This window comes from Arachis ipaensis, chromosome B9 (genome assembly GCF_059453495.1).
Source record: "Arachis ipaensis isolate K30076 ecotype BB chromosome B9, ASM5945349v1, whole genome shotgun sequence".
Taxonomy (NCBI): domain Eukaryota; kingdom Viridiplantae; phylum Streptophyta; class Magnoliopsida; order Fabales; family Fabaceae; genus Arachis; species Arachis ipaensis.
In genome coordinates, this window is record NC_142444.1 from 95,358,321 (window position 1) to 95,374,958 (window position 16,638).

The 16,638-nt window shown below is 39.0% G+C and overlaps 1 protein-coding gene across 1 annotated transcript; it reads right to left on the reverse strand.

The window, feature by feature from the left end:
- Positions 1-14,418: 14,418 nt before the first annotated feature.
- LOC148545535 (uncharacterized) lies at positions 14,419-16,335 on the reverse strand. Its single transcript, XM_088499063.1, has one exon. The coding sequence runs from the start codon at positions 16,333-16,335 to the stop codon at positions 14,419-14,421; it is 1,917 nt and encodes a 638-aa protein (XP_088355189.1).
- Positions 16,336-16,638: the final 303 nt, after the last annotated feature.

Consider the following 16,638-nt stretch of genomic DNA (forward strand, 5'->3'; position numbering starts at 1 on the left):
TGGGAAGGGATGACTGTGACGAGCTTCAAACTCGCGATTGTGGGGCGTGTGACAGACGCAAAAGGATCAATGGATCCTATTCCGACATGATCGAGAACCGACAGCTGATTAGCCGATGTTGTGACAGAGCATCAGGACCATTTTCACTGAGAGGACGGGATGTAGCCATTGACAATGGTGATGCCCAACATAAAGCTTGCCATGGAAAGGAGTATGAATGATTGGAAGAGGGCAATAGGAAAGCAGAGGTTCAAAGGGAACAAAGCATCTTCATACGCTTATCTGAAATCCACCAATGAATTACATAAGTATCTCTATCTTTATTTTATGTTTTATTCATCTTTTAATTATCAATCCTCCATTACCATTTGAATCTGCCTGACTGAGATTTACAAGATGACCATAGCTTGCTTCAAGCCGACAATCTCCGTGGGATCGACCCTTACTCACGTAAGGTATTACTTGGACGACCCAGTGCACTTGCTGGTTAGTTGTGCGGAATTGTGACAAAGTGTGATTCACGTTTAAGAGCTCCAAGTCCTTTGGCGCCATTGTTAATGATCACAATTTCGTACACCACCCTCCTATCCACTGATGCTCAAAGCCTTGGATCTTTTTTATTACCCTTGCCTTTTGGTTTTAAGGGCTATTGGCTTTTTCTGCTTGCTTTTTCTCTCTCTTTTTTTTTTTCTGCAAGCTTTGTATTCACTGCTTTTTCTTGCTTCAAGAATCATTTTTATTATTTTTCAGATTATCAATAACATGTCTCATGTTCATCATTCTTTCAAGAGCCAACATATTTAATATTCAAGAACATCAAATTCCAAAGACATATGCTCTGTTCAGGCATTCATTCAGAAGGCAGAAAGCATTGCCACGACATGTAAATAATTAGAATTTCTTTTATTAAAAATTCGAAAAATATTGCCTCCTTATTCTAAAGAAAATCTTCTATTTTATTCATGTTTAATGATGATGAGAAAAATAAATTATAGCTTAATTGGAGATAAAATAACTACTAATTACTACTATAACTTCTAAGGTAAAACTCAAATAAGAACAATTATCACAGAGTTAAGGCTCAGATTAGAACTCAATAACCTTGAGTTTGGGATGTGGATGTTCCTCTAGTCTGTGGGGTGCTTGGTCCTTTAAGAGATAACTTCTGACGCTTCAGTTCCTTTAAGTCACGCCCTTGCTCTTCTTGTTCCTTGAGCAGTTTGCAGAGCATACTGTTTTGATTTTGCTGTTCTTCCTTTATTTGGTCCATAGATTCTTGCAACTTGGTAACAGATGCTTCAAGCTGTTCCCAATATTCAAATTGAGGGACTTCCGGGAGAAATTCTTGCACCCTTCTCTTGATGGGGTCATCCTGCACTTGTTGTTTTTTTATTGTGGTTTTAGTGATTGGTTGCTCCACTGAGATGTACTCCGTTATTCCCATCCTTACTCCAGTATCTTTGCAGAGCATAGAGATTAGGCTTGGATAAGCCAACCTGGCATCTTTGGAGTTCTTGTTTGCAAGTATGTAAAATTCAGATGGAATCAGTTGATGAACTTCTACTTTTAACGGTGACTTCAGAGCGGTTGCTAGTAGGCAATATAGAATGCCCAATGAAGTCCAGCCATCCTCTGGCGACTGGTTTGAGATCTTCTCTCTTCAGTTGATTTGGGACACCCTTGCTGCTGGTGGTCTACCTGGCTCGAAGGATGCATATATCCTTTAGAATCTTATCCAGGCCCTTGTTTGTTCTCATCATTCTCCTATTGAAGGAGTCTGGGTCATCTTTCAGCTGAGGTAGCTTAAAGATCTCCCTGATTTTGTCAGGGTGGATGTGAACAATCTTCCCTCTAACCACAGTCCGATAGCCATAGAGGGCAGTTCCAGATATTCTCTGCCTATCTGTTTGCCACAGATTAGCGTAGAACTCCTGAACCATATTCCTTCCCACTTTTGTTTCAGGATTAGCTAGGACTTCCCAGTTCCTGTTTCAAATCTGCTCTTGGATCTCTGGATATTCATCTTCTTTCAGATCGAACTTGACTTCCGGGATCACTGATCTTAGACCCATTATTTTGTAGTAATGGTCTGAATGTTCTTTGGTTAAGAACTTTCCTTGATTCCAAAGTGGTTTTGGAATACTCTCTTTCTTGCCTCTTGGAGTGGGTTGTTTTCCTTTAGGAGCCATGATCTTAGTGGGTATAGTTTAGTGATCACGGATAAACACACCAAACTTAGAGGTTTGCTTGTCCTCAAGCAAAAGAAAAGAAAGGAGAGGGATAGAAGGAGAGCTAGTGTTGAATGGTGGATGAGAGGAGGGAGGCCGAATGTGGATTTAAAAGGGAGGGGGGTGGGTTTTCGAAAATTTTTAAAAGATGAGATAGAAGATATGATTTATAAAAAAAATAAGAATGATATGAAAAGATGTGATTTAAAATTGAAAAGATATGAAAGATATTTGAAAAAGATAAATTTGGATTTTGAAAAAGATAATGTGGAGAAGTGAAAAAGATATTGATGAGTTGAAAAGATTTTAGAAGGAAAAGAGATAGATTTGTTTTGAAAAATTTGAAAAAGAGTTGGATTGGATCGAAAAAGAATTTGTCTTTATGGATTAAGATACATTTGATATTTTTAAAGTAGGGTTTTTAGAAATTAGGGTTTTTAGAAATTAGGGTTTGTAACATCTTTATGCAAGAAATCATGAATTGAAACATGAAAATTAAAATTAAAATAAAAAATGTGAAATAAAAACGAATTTACCTCCTCCCCACCATCCTGGCGTTAAACGCCCAAATGCTGCATGTTTTGGGCGTTGAACGCCCAAATGCTGCTTCTCCTGGGCATTCAACGCCCAGCTGTTGCTTCTTTCTGGCGTTGAACGCCAGGAACTCCTTTGTCACTGGGTGTTTTTCTGAACACCCAGAATGCTGTAAATCCGACGTTAAACGCCCAGAAGGTACTTCTTTCTGGTGTTCAACGCCCAGAAGATGCTTCTTTCTGGCGTTTAACGCCCAGATGGCTATCCCGCCAGTGGATGCTTCTTTTGGGTGTTGAACACCCAATTGTGCCTCTTACTGGCGCTTTCTTGCCAGTGAGCCTTTTTTTCTCTATTTTGTGTGCTGAATCCTTCTGTAACCCTGTGAACCTATGCAATTGACTCTTTACCTTATTAACATTGAACTTATATGCTTTAAAAATAAATAAATAAAATCAAGAATAGGGCAAAATAACAGAAAAAGTTTTGCCAATGGCTGGGTTGCCTCCCAGTAAGCGCTTCTTTATTGTCTTTAGCTGGACCTTGCTGAGCTTTTAATCTAGCTTCAGCCTTGAGCACTCTTGCTCAACATTGCCTTCAAGATAGTGCTTGATTCTCTGTCCATTAACAATGAACTTCTTATCAGAATCAATGTCTTGAAGCTCCACATAACCATATGGTGATACACTTGTAATCATATATGGTCCCCTCCACCAGGATTTCAGTTTCCTGGGGAATAGCCTGAGCCTAGAGTTAAACAGCAGAACCTTTTGTCCTGGTTCAAAGATTCTAGATGATAGCTTTCTGTCATGCTACCTTTTTTATTTCTCTTTATAAAGCTTGGCATTTTCGAAAGCAGTGAATCTGAATTCCTCTAGCTCATTCAGCTGGAGCAATCTTTTTTCTCCAGCTAATTTGGCATCAAAGTTTAGGATTCTGGTTGCCCAGTAGGCCTTATGCTCTAGTTCCACGGGCAGGTGACAAGCCTTACCATACACTAGTTGGTACGGAGAGGTCCCTATAGGAGTCTTGAATGCTGTTCTGTAAGCCCACAGAGCATCATCCAAGCTCTGTGCCCAATCTTTTCTACGGGTACTTACAGTCCGTTCCAGGATCCTTTTTAGTTCTCTGTTAGAAACTTCACCAAACTTAAAAATTTTAAGATCAAAACACAAGGAAGACTCAAGAACACTTTGAAGAATCACAAGAACAACAAGAACATGAAGGTAGAACACCAAACTTAAAATTTTTAGAAAACCAAAATAAAATTTTCAAAAACCAAAGAAAAATCAACAAGAAAACACCAAACTTAAAGTTTGGCACAAGATTTAATCAAAGAAAAATTATTTTTTAAAAAAGAATTTAAAAAGAAGATACCCAATTACCAAGAATATAGACCAACGCTCTAGCCAATTGGACAGTAAATGTAACATTTGTTTTGAAGAAGTATTTTTAATAACTAAGAATAATTTTTTTTTGAAAACTAATGTTTTGAAAAGGCACACGAAAAACAAGAAAAGAAACACAACAAGAAAATCTAAAGATCAAACAAGAAAAATAAACAATAACAACTTGAAGATCCAGGAAAAACAAAGAACACAAATTCGAAAATTTAAAGGAAGATATAAAATATGCAATTGACACCAAACTTAAAATATGAAACTAAAATCAAACAGAAAAATTCAATTATTAGTTTATAAAATTTTCGAAAAAAATTAAAAAGAGAAAATAAGGATTTTAAAAGAAAAAAATTTCCTAATCTAAGAAACAAAATAAACCGTCAGTTGTCCAAACTCGAACAATCCCCAGCAACGGTGCCAAAAACTTGGTGCACGAATTGTGACTCACACTTTTCACAACTCGTACCACTAACCAGCAAGTGCATTGGGTCGTCCAAGTAATACCTTACATGAATAAGGGTCGAATCCCACGGAGATTGTTGGCTTGAAGCAATCTATGACTATCTTGTAACTCTTAGTCAGGATATCAATTATATTTATCAGTTTAAATTGTGAAAAATAAGAGAGCATGAAATAGATACTTGTTATGTAGTAATGGAGAATATGTTGGAGTTTTGGAGATGCTTTGTCTTCTGAATCTTTGCTTTCTCCATGTCTTCTTCTTCACGCATGCAAGGTTCCTCCTATGGCAAGCTGTGTGTTGGTGGATCACCGTTGTCAATGGCTACCATCCGTCCTCTCAGTGAAAAAGGTCCAGGTGCGCTGTCACCGCACGGCTAATCATCTGTCGGTTCCCACTCATGCTGGAATAGGATCCATTGATCCTTTTGCGTCTGTCACTACGCCTAGCCCTTGTGAGTTTGAAGCTCGTCACAGTTATTTGATCCCTGAATCCTACTCAGAATACCACAGACAAAGTTTAGACTTTCCAGATTCTCACGAATGCTGCCAATAGATTCTAGCTTATGCCACGAAGATTCTGATTAAGGAATCCAAGAGATATTCATTCAATCGAAGGTAGAACGGAGGTGGGTGTCAAGCACGCGTTCATAGGTTGAGGATGATGATGAGTGTCACGGATCATCACATCCATCATATTGAAGTGCGAATAAACATCTTAGATAGAAACAAGCGTGTTTGAATAGAAAACAGAAATAGTTGCATTAATTCATCGAAACACAGCAGAGCTCCTCACCCCCAACAATGGAGTTTAGAGACTTATGCCGTCAGAGATTACAAATTTCAGATCTAAAATGTCATGAGGTGCAAAATAAATCTCTAAAAGTTTTTTAAATACTAAACTAGTAACCTAGGTTTACAGAAAATGAGTAAACTATCATAGATAGTGCAGAAATCCACTTCTGGGTTGGTGTGTGCTGGGGCTGAGACTTAAGCTTCTCACGTGCCTGGGCTGTTTTGGGCATTCAACGCCAGGTTGTAACCTGTTTCTGGCATTGAACTCCAACTTGTAACTTGTTTCCGGCGCTGGACGCCAGACTGCAACATAGAACTGGCATTGAACGCCAGTTTACGTCATCTATCCTTGAGCAAAGTATGGAATATTATATATTGCTGGAAAGCCCTGGATGTCTACTTTCCAACGCAATTGGAATCGCGCCAATTGGACTTCTGTAGCTCCAGAAAATTCATTCCGAGTGCTGAGAGGTCAGAATCCTACAACATCAGCAGTCCTTTTTCAGCCTGAATCAGATTTTTGCTCAGCTCCCTCAATTTCAGCCAGAAAATATCTGAAATTATAGAAAAACACACAAACTCATAGTAAAGTCCAGAAATATGAATTTTGCCTAAAAACTAATGAAAATATACTAAAAACTAACCAAATCGTACTAAAAACTATATGAAATTAACCCCAAAAAGCGTATAAAATATCCGCTCATCATTGGCCCATTACCGACCTCTTCACAAAGAGCTCGGCCAAATCGCCATAAGAGGCCCAAACAGGCTCAAACGTAGGGACACAGCCCAATCTAAAGGCAGCCAAAGCCTAGAAGGATAAAGGTGGTTCCCCTTAAAAATAAGATGACTTCACTCAAAGATAAGATAACTATCTTATCTCCAAAAAGGTCACTCCACACTACTATAAATACACTGGAGCACCCAGGTATAACTCATACTCTGATTCTACTAAAAACCTGCCTAAAGCACGTGCTAACTTAAGCATCGGAGTCTCTTGCAGGTACCACCACCCTCCGGTGACGAAGGATCAGCAGCCCTACCAAGTCCAACAGATCGAACACGACAGCTCCGGCCACCACCACAGATCTCGTCCGAGATTGACCTACAGTTTTAGGTAACCCTCGGAATAGTTAGGGCCCTTCACAATCATCAAAGCTTTTCCTTATGGTCATGTGGAGCTTATGGATGAGAAAACACTGAGGACATTCACTGTCAATGGCCATAGACTTAAGCATTACTTAGGAGACTCACTGAATGAGCAAAGAGTGAACTACAACCTCAACTGAGGATGAAGATCTGTCAAGCTAATGACGTTAAAGAAGCACTGGTTGGGAGGCAACCTAACATTCACATCTTTTTAGTTTACTGTTTTTAGACTTGTTCCAATTTAGTTACTCTAGTTTATTGTTTTCTAGCTTCTAGTGTCAACTTCTTACTTTGGTACCCTTAGACTTCTTTTGGAAGATCAACCTTGCATACCTTGCTATGTGATGTCTTTAATTTGGTTGAGAAACTGGCTGAAGAACTAAGTTTGGTGTGGCCACCAGCCCACTTAATTTTTGAACTTACATGACAAAAATTTAATTGATCTTAAGAGAAAGCCAAAAATTAAGTTTGGTGTGGCCACCATCATGAGAAATTCCAGTCGTGCATCCAAATTATGCCCAATAAGTTGGTATTTTAATGCACCTAGTAACATGGTGAGATAAATGAAAAAGGTTACTTAATTGTACACATAGAATGGAAGTAGAAGGGTATGAAGAATTAAATTTCTTCCACTCATCATGTATACAATAAAGCTTAATCATATGCACCAGTTACTAAATGCAATGAACTTAAGTTTGGTGTCCAAAGGACACACAAAATAAATACCAATTAATTAGAAGAAAATGAAGCAATCCTTTGATTACTAATGATAATTTTGTAACTGAATTTTCAGGAAGTGGGGCCCACAAGATATTGATCACTCATCAAGAGGGGGAGTCAAAGTGTACTTCACACTTTGGAACTCACAATCTGAAGAAAGCTGAACCACTTTCAAGTGGCACTTCCCCCACGCTAGGCGCCAATTCCAATCCTGAAAATTCAAATTTGCAATCAATTGCACCCTTCCAGATTATTCTTTCCCCCTGTTCCGAGGGTTACCTGAAATTGAAGGTCGATCTCGGACGAGATTTCCTTTACTGGTCGGTGATGACGTGTCTGGCTGGTGAGTGGCGGCTGGAGCTGTCGTGTCCGACTTGTTGATCTAGCTACACTACTGATCCTTCGTCACCGGAGGGTGGGGGGTAGCTGCAAAAGACTCCGATGCTTAAGTTAGCATGGGCATTAAGCAGGTTTTTTAGTAGAATCAGAGTATGAGTTATACCTGGGTGCTCCAGTGTATTTATAATAGTGTGGAGTGACCTTCTTAGATAAGATAAGTTAGTTATTTTATCTTTATCTTATCTTATCTTTGAGTGAGGTCAGCTTATCTTCAAGGGAACTGCCCTTCTCTCTGTAGGCTTGGGATGCCTTTGGATTTGGGTCGTATTCCTTAAGTTGGGCCCCCTTTTTGGGCTTTCGTGTCGATTTGATCGAGCTCTTTAAGAAGAGGTCGGATAGCCTGACCTAAAGAGGTCGGTCGCTTTGTTACTAAACATCTCAGATCGGATAGCTCGACCCAGGGTTTGAACAGTGCCCCTGCTTGAGCTCGGTCTTCTTTTTTTGAGGTCGAGTCCTTGACTTCGATCCTTCTCTAGTGAAGCCGAACTCGATCATTTGTCGATTTCTTTCCTTGTAGAAATTTTTTGAATGTGGAACGATTTCCTCTGAAAGCGCGCACTTTTGTATCAGCGCTCTGTTCTTGGGAATGTGGGAGGGTTTAATACCTTCATTAATTGGTTTTAATTGCCCCATTTCCCTTGGCTTTTTATTTTGAATTTTGCATTCAGAAACCGTTTCTCTTCTTCACTTTTCTTTGTAACCTCTCCCTTCACTCTCTTGCTTTCTGTTTTTGCCTACATTTTGCCTTTCTTGCGTTGCAGCTTCATTCGGTGATTTTCTGGGCGATTCTGCCTTTCCATCTTCACTCTCCTTCGAAGCTTCTTCCTTCGTTCAGGTTGGTTTTTCTTTCTTTGTGCTTCTTTTGTTGTTTTTTCCTTCGGTTCTTTGGTAAAGTTTTGGATTTGAATGCATGTTTGGAAAGCTTGAATCTTTTTACATTGTCGTGCTCACATGTCGCTGTGCTGCATGTTTTTCTGGTTTTTTATGAACCTGTTTTACTTTGCCCGGAAGGTTGCTCCTTTTGATGACTTTTGCTCTGTTGATGATTTTACTAATGATCCTTTGCAGAAAGTAACGATTTTTTCTAGTGGCTTGTTTGTTTGGGGTGTTTATTTTCTGAAAAAGGTGGCGTCTTTGATGACTCCTTGTTGATACTTTCGTTGCTTGGTAGTTCCGTCTGCGATTGTGAATTTGGGAGGTAGTTATTTTGATGACTTTATTTGATTTATAGCTCGTGGCTTTCTTCTCAGAGTGTTATCTTCCTGTTAAGATGTGTAGAGATGTAGACTTGTAGGTTTCCCTGAGTCCTTGTCCTGTCAACTGCCTCCAAAGGATGCCCCTAGATCTTTTTGTTATGGGTCCTGGGGTTTCCTTTTGTTGCTTGTATTGTACGGAATTATGTTGGCCGAGTTATTCTGATTCGTCCGAGATGTTTTTTAGTAATCCAATCTTCTTTTATTGTTTGTAGGACTAGTTTGGCCATGTCTTCTCGCAAAAATATTGTAGAGATGTCTTCTAAAGTTCCTGAGGGGATGTCTGATTGGCTGGACTCCCTTGACTTAATGTGTGTCTCTGTGGTGGATGCTGAGTTTTGTGTAGAGCTGAGAAAACATCATAGGATTTGTGGTAGCGGTGCCCAGGAGAGGGATTATGAGCTTGTAGCGCCCGACTCTGACGAGAGGGTTTGTTTTCCAACCTCGGTCGCGGGGGGAGCGTCCCTTCTTCTATGCCTATGAGTATTTCTTCAGCCAGTTGGACATTACTTTTCCCTTTTCTACTTTTGAGACCGACTTGTTGTGGTCGTGTAACGTTGCCCCATCTCAGCTTCACCCGAATTCCTGGGGTTTTGTCAAGATCTTTCAGCTGCTTTGTCAGGAGTTAGGCGTAACACCTTCTCAGACTCTTTTCCTTTATCTTTTTGTTTCGGCCAAGCCTGGGGCTTCTTCCAAAAAGAAAGCTTCTTGGGTTTCTTTTAGGTCTGCCCAGGAACATAAAGTTTTTGCCATGTATGATGAGTCTTTTAAGGATTTTAAGAACTATTTCTTTAAAGCTCGAGCTGTTGAGAGGGCCCGCCCCTTTTTTTTTATGAGAATGATGAGCCTGATTTTCCTCTAGAATGGCAAAAGAATGTGTCAGTGTCTCGTTATACATGGGAGATGCTTGATGAGGTTGAGCGGGCTTTTGTAATTGTTCTTGAAAATATATGGGGGAAACCGCCCCACCTTGATACAAAAAGGTTTCTGGGGTACCCGTCCCTGGTTCGAACTGCTTTGGGTACTGTCTGACTTGTTTTTATACTTGTTTTTAGCTTTGCTTCCTCTTTTTGTGATTGTAACCCATTACTGTGGTTGATTCTGTTTTTTAGAGATGTCTAAAAATAATGACTCTATGAAGGCCTTCAAAAAGGCAAGGAAGGCTGTTGCTGCTCAAAATATATCGGCCAGGGTGGCAGGAGAGGAATCTTCTCAAGTTCAGGTGAAGCCACCCATGCCAAGTTCACCTGGGCCGAGGAAGGTGATCCCTACTCCTTGGGTTCATCTGGCCGACCCTCTACAGACTTCTGTCGTTACCTCTGGTGCTCCTCCCAACAAAAAACAAAAAACAATTGAGCCTTTTGATGATTTGGATTTTTGATGGTTTAGAATTTCACAAATGAATTCTCGTTGCAAGTATAGTTCCTAAACCAAACAATAATCCTTTCATACAAAAAAGATTGTTTGTCACTAGTACAAACCCCTAAGATTTATAAACCGAAGTATTGGACCTCGGGTCGTTCTCCCTAGGAATTGTAATGAAGTGTCTTGTTATTGGTTGTGAATTATATTTGGGGTTTTTAAGCTTTTGGACAAGAAATATAAATGGCAAAGAAAATAAACTAACAACTAACAAAGCTCTTGGCAAGATATGAGAACTAGAAGTCCTATCCTAGTTATCCTTCTCAATTGTGATGAGAATTGTTCATTGCTACCACTTAGTTAACCCTTACTAAAGAAAGGAAAGTCAAGTGGATGAATTGACTTGAGCCACAAGTTCTAGCCAACTCCCAAGGAAAGACTAGCTTTAGTGCACTCCAAATCAATTAGCAATCTCTCCAATTATCAATCAACAAAGGAATTACATTAGAAGAAGAATCCTACAAGTGCAATAGAGGAGAGGAACGAAAATTAGAAGAGAGAATAAGAAGAAATAGATCTAGATCTAAGAACTAATCTAATCCTAATCCTAGAGAGAAGAGAGAGCTTCTCTCTCTAGAAACTAACTACAAAGCTAAACTAAACTAATTGGTAACTAACACATGTTTCCCTCTTCACTCCTTGGGTTAAATAGCATCAGAAATGAGTTGGATTGGGCCCACAAGGCTTTAGAATTCGTTGGCCACGTTTTGCTTTAAGTGAACTAGGTGGCAGCAACGGCGCGTGCGTGTACTTTGCGCGTGCGCGTCACCATACGTGTAGCAACTATGGAAAATCTTATATCGTTTCGAAGCCCCGGATGTTAGCTTTCTAACCCAACTAGAACCGCATCATTTGGACCTATGTAGCTCAAGTTATGGTCGTTTAAGTGCGAAGAGGTCGGCTTGACAGCTTTCCGGTTCTTTCATTTCTTCATGAGTTCTCCACCTTTTCATGCTTCTTTCTTCATTCCTTTGATCCAATCTTTGCCTTCTAAATCTGAAATCACTTAGCAAACATATCAAGGCATCTAATGGAATCAAGGAGAATTAAATTTAGCTATTTTAAGACCTAAAAAGCATGTTTTCACTCTTAAGCACAATTAAAGGAGAATATACAAAACCATGCTATTTCATTGAATAAATGTGGGTAAAAGGTGATAAAATCCCCTAAATTCAATACAAGATAAACCGTCAAATTGGGGTTTGTTAACCTCCCCACACTTAAACCAAGCATGTCCTCATGCTTAAGCCAAGAGAAAGCAAAGGGCATCAACATTTATTCAATGTAACCTATCTATATGCATCCTATCTACATGAATGCAACTAGATGCAAAATGGTTGTACCTACTTGGTTAAAAAATAAATCAATCCTCCAAGTCATTCATGCACAAGTAGGGTCAAGATCATATAACGATTCACGAATCCTACCAATTCAAATATAAAAATTGAAGTTCAAATAGACTTGCAAGAAGAACGCTTGTGAAAGCCGGGAATCAAGGAATTGAGCATCGAACCCCTCACCGGAAGTGTTTGCACTCTAGTCACTCGGTGTTTGGGGTTGATTCACTCAATTCTCCCCTAATCATGCTTCCCAAGATTTGTTTTTCATATAACAATCAACAATTATTCAATGCACGCATACAATTATCATGAGGTCTTTTCCTTAGGTTGTAATGGAGCTAGGGTTAAGGTAAGGTCATATTTGGCTAGTGGACTTAGGATTTGAATCTTTGATTAACTGAAACTTTTCCACCTAACCTATATAATGACCTATGCAATTAAGTACTAATCTAACTACCCATTCCTCACTTTTTCACATACTCATGCATTTTCTTTTCATTTCACAATACTTATGCATTGATTCTTATTGAGCTTCACTTTGGGGCATTTTGTCCCCTTTATTGCTCTTCTTTTTTTTCTTTCTTTTTCTATATACATTTTTTTTCTTTTCTTTTCTTTTTTTCTTTTTCACTTTTATTTCTTTTTTCTTTCAAACTATACACAAGAACATCAATGCATAAGGTCTATACATTTAATCAATACATGAGTATGTACCAATTCCCCAATATTAAAAATACAAAACACAAACACCCTTTTATCCCAACCAATGTCCCAAAGTTTTCCCACTCTTGGATGACACTCACACTCACTAGCCTAAGCCAATCAAAGATCCAAATAAAGGACATTCATTGTTTTCCGCTTTAAGGCTTGTAATGTGCTAAAATAAGAATAAGTGGGTTAAGCGTAGGCTCAAAATCGGCTAACAAAGGAGAGTAAAAGGTAAGGCTATTTGGATAAGTGAGCTAATGAAATGATGGCCTCAATCCTATAAATGCATGAATACAAGGAATAATGGGACATATAGATTCAAACAAATCAAAGATTACAATCATAGAAAGAGAACAATTACACGTAAGAAGGAAAATGAGTGGTTATAAGATGTAACCACGCAATTAGGCACAAATCTCACTTGCTTATGTTCTTAGCTCAAAAACCATGTTCCAAAATACATTCTTTCAAGCAAGTTCAACAAAAAGTTTTCAAATTGGTAGGGTGCCCTAAAACGGTTTCTTGGGAAAGAAATCATCACTCTAACCAAGTAGTCCTAATAAGAAGAAGGTAGTAAAATATGTACAAATTCTAACTAACATGCAACCTATCATGCAAATGCAATAACTAACTAATATTGGTGTTGAAAAAGAAAATTGTTACCCATGGAGATCGGTCGACGACCTCCCCACACTTGAAGATTGCACCGTCCTCGGTGCATGCAAAGGAGAGCAAGGTGGATGGGTTGCTACAATTGATGAGTTCCTCAAACGGTTGTGCGGATGACTTGTTTGTTGCCCCATTTAAAAGCTTTTCCGTTTCCTCCTTTCTTGGTGGCCAGCCTAAAAGGGGAGGAAAGAAGAACGACAATTAGGCCTACAACAAAGATATCAAAACAAGTAGAACATAGGCGGGGGCTAATGCCAAATAAGAGTATGATTTCCTACTACATGGTAGCTATAACATGTGAGTGAGAAATCCATATAAGCAAAAGGCATATCATTAAGCTCGATGCAAGAGTAAAGTTAAAGTATGAAGAGTGTGTTGAGCATCAAGTTCAAATGAGAAGAAGTGGGTCATGAAAGACAAGATGAGGTCATATCAATGCACAAAGACACAAAAGTCATACAAGATGAAGCATTGATTTAAAAGTTTCATCACCCAACAATATCAAACAAGTCAAGAAGCACCAAAATAATGTAAGAAAGTCTCAACAATTGAGTAGGAAAGTTCAATCACCATTATTAAAATGGAAAACTTAGAAAGTAAAATGAGAACAAGGGAAAAAAACAAAATTAAAATGCAATGAATGAAAACAAGCAAATGCAATAAAAGAAAATGGAGGAAAAGAGAGAAAAAAAATTTTTTTTTTGTGTTTTTTTTTTTTTAGTATTTTATTTATTTATTTATTTATCATTATTATACTATTATTATTATTTTGTTATTAAAAAAAATTTCATTTATATTAAAAGGAAAAAAAATTTTCTAAGAGAGGAAGGAGAAAAAAAAAATTAGAAAGAAAGAAGAAGAGAGGAGGAAGGAGGAAGGAGAAAAGCAGGGAGCAAATCCGCGCGCTTTACGCGTGGATGCAGCAGGGACGATCCGCGCGCGCGCGCACAGCGCGCTTACGCGTGGATGAGCTTGTGCTCCCAGCACAATGCTGGCACAACGCGCGCACAACTCTCTGGTTTTTGTACCAGAAGTTGCGGAAGTGCAATGTGCGCGCGCGCGCACAGCGTGCTAACGCGCCGATGGCCGTTTTTTTTTTTTTTTTTTAATGTTTTTGCACCAATCTCAGCATTCTAAACCTCCAAGCATCTACCAAAACACCCTAAAACCTTATTTAACATACTAAACTACCAATTAAACTCAACTATCTAAACAAAACATGAAATTAAACTAATTCTATCAATATGTACAAAAGAGAAAATGAAAGGATTTTACCATGGTGGGTTGTCTCCCACCTAGCACTTTTGTTTATTGTCCTTAAGTTGGACTTATGGGGAGCTCCTCATCAAGGTGGCTTGTGCTTGTATTCATCTTGGAACTCCCACCAATGCTTGGTTCTCCATTGTGCCCCAAGATTCTTCATGGATTGAGCCAAGTCTTGATGGAGTTCTTCACAAGCTTGGGGCTCCCAAAGTTGATCCTTTTCTTGTAATCCGGGATCCCACACTTTATTTTCACACCCGTCTTGAAGTTGATCATCATTATTAATCCATCCGGGTGGTGAACAAGATGAATTCTCTATGAAATGCCCAACAATCCTCCTAGACCCATCTATTTGAGCACTATTCCCACCTTTGTATTCAACTCTTGAAGTGTCAACCAAAATGAGCCTTGATTTACAACGCCAACCACGAAACATCTTTCGCTTACACTTCATCCCACAAAGCATCCTAAGTTGACCATCCGTTTCGAGCAAGCCATACTCAAGTGGGATAATGAAGCTAATAGAAATGAATTTTACCCACTTAAGTGAAGGGTTAGATGACAACCTAGGCAAAGATGCTCCCAAAGATCTTGACAAAGCGTATTCCACTCCCATCCTTCTATTTCTAAGGACTTCCACCTCTTCACAAGATCTCTCTAATTCAATCCTTTGTTCATTAATACTATCTAAGCCTTTTCCCTTAATCAAACTATAATTGGGAGGGTGAAAGAAGTTTACCTCCGCAACATTTTCAAATGCACCGGAAAAAGGTTCTTCAAGTTCAAAGGATTCTCCACCACTAGGACTTGATGCTTGCTCTTCATTGCCATGGGAACTCAATTCTTGCTCTATCCCATCCAAGTCTTCATATGGAATATGCCTTGGAAGGTGTGTACTTTCCTCCCTAGCATCAATTTCAATCATCTTGGAGGGGTTTTCTTCAACTCTATGTTCCCATGGAGGCTCCGCATCTCCTAAGTCTTCTACCACTTCTTCCTTGTCTTCAACAATTAAAGCTTCCTCCAATTGTTCCAATACAAAGCAACTTCCTTCATTTCCCACCGGAGTTTCCAATCTCTCCTTCATGCTATGTTCTTCATTTGATTCTCCACATGTAGCCATGGGAGTTCCTTGAGTGTTCAAGCATTGGGAGGCTAATTGATTTGTTACCGCATCCAAGGTGGCCATGAAATTTTGCACATCCCTTTTCATCTCTTCTTGCCCTTGAACAAGAACACCAAGGATGTTATCCATTAGAGATTGGGGTGGGTGGAAGGGTTCATTAAATTGGGGGGAAGGTTCATAGTAGGAAGGTGGTTCTTCTTGGTAGAGTTGTGGTGGTTCTATGTTTTCCATTCTTTCCACTTGTTGCACAACACACTCCATGGTTGCTTGAAATTGATCCAATGCTTCCTTGAGATAATTCCTTGACTCTTGTTCCTCTTGGATAGTATGATTAGGATCATGTGGCTCTTGGATCAATGGATATGAGTATTCTTCCATGGGAGGTTGTGGTGGAAAGTAGTATTCATCTTGTGGTTGAAAATTTTCATATATTGGAGGTGGTTCATCTTGGTAATAATGTGGAAGAGGTGGCTCTTGAAAATATTGATGTTGGAATGGTGGTGGTTCCATGTATGGTTCATATGGCTCATAAGGTGGTTGGTATGGTGGATAAGAATTAGGGTCATATGGAGGTATTTGGTGAAAATAGGCTTGTGAGTGTGGTTGAGGTTCATGTTGAGGATATGACTCATAGGCATATGGTGGTGGTTCTTGAAAGTCACAAGGAGATTCACCATAGCCATTGGGTTGGTATGCATCATAGAATGGCTCTTCTTCATAGTGCATTGGTGGAGGTTGTTGCCATAAAGATTGATCATATGTATATGGCTCCACCCACCTTTGGTCATCCCATCCTTGATGCACATCTTCATTGAAGTTCCCATTTCCTACAACATAGTTGTAATCACACTCATAGCCAAAGTGAGAATTCATAGTAAAAGTAAAAATAAGAAACAAAAGCTAACAAGAAATAATGAAACAAAGTCCTAGAACAAGCAAAACTAACAAGCAATCCAAAAATCAAGCTATTCACAATATTCACATATATACAATAACCAATAACATAACACCATTGCAACTCCCCGGAAACGGCGCCATTTTGATGATTTGGATTTTTGATGGTTTAGAATTTCACAAATGAATTCTCGTTGCAAGTATAATTCCTAAACCAAACAATAATCCTTTCATACAAAAAAGATTGTTTGTCACTAGTACAAACCCCTAAAATTTATAAAC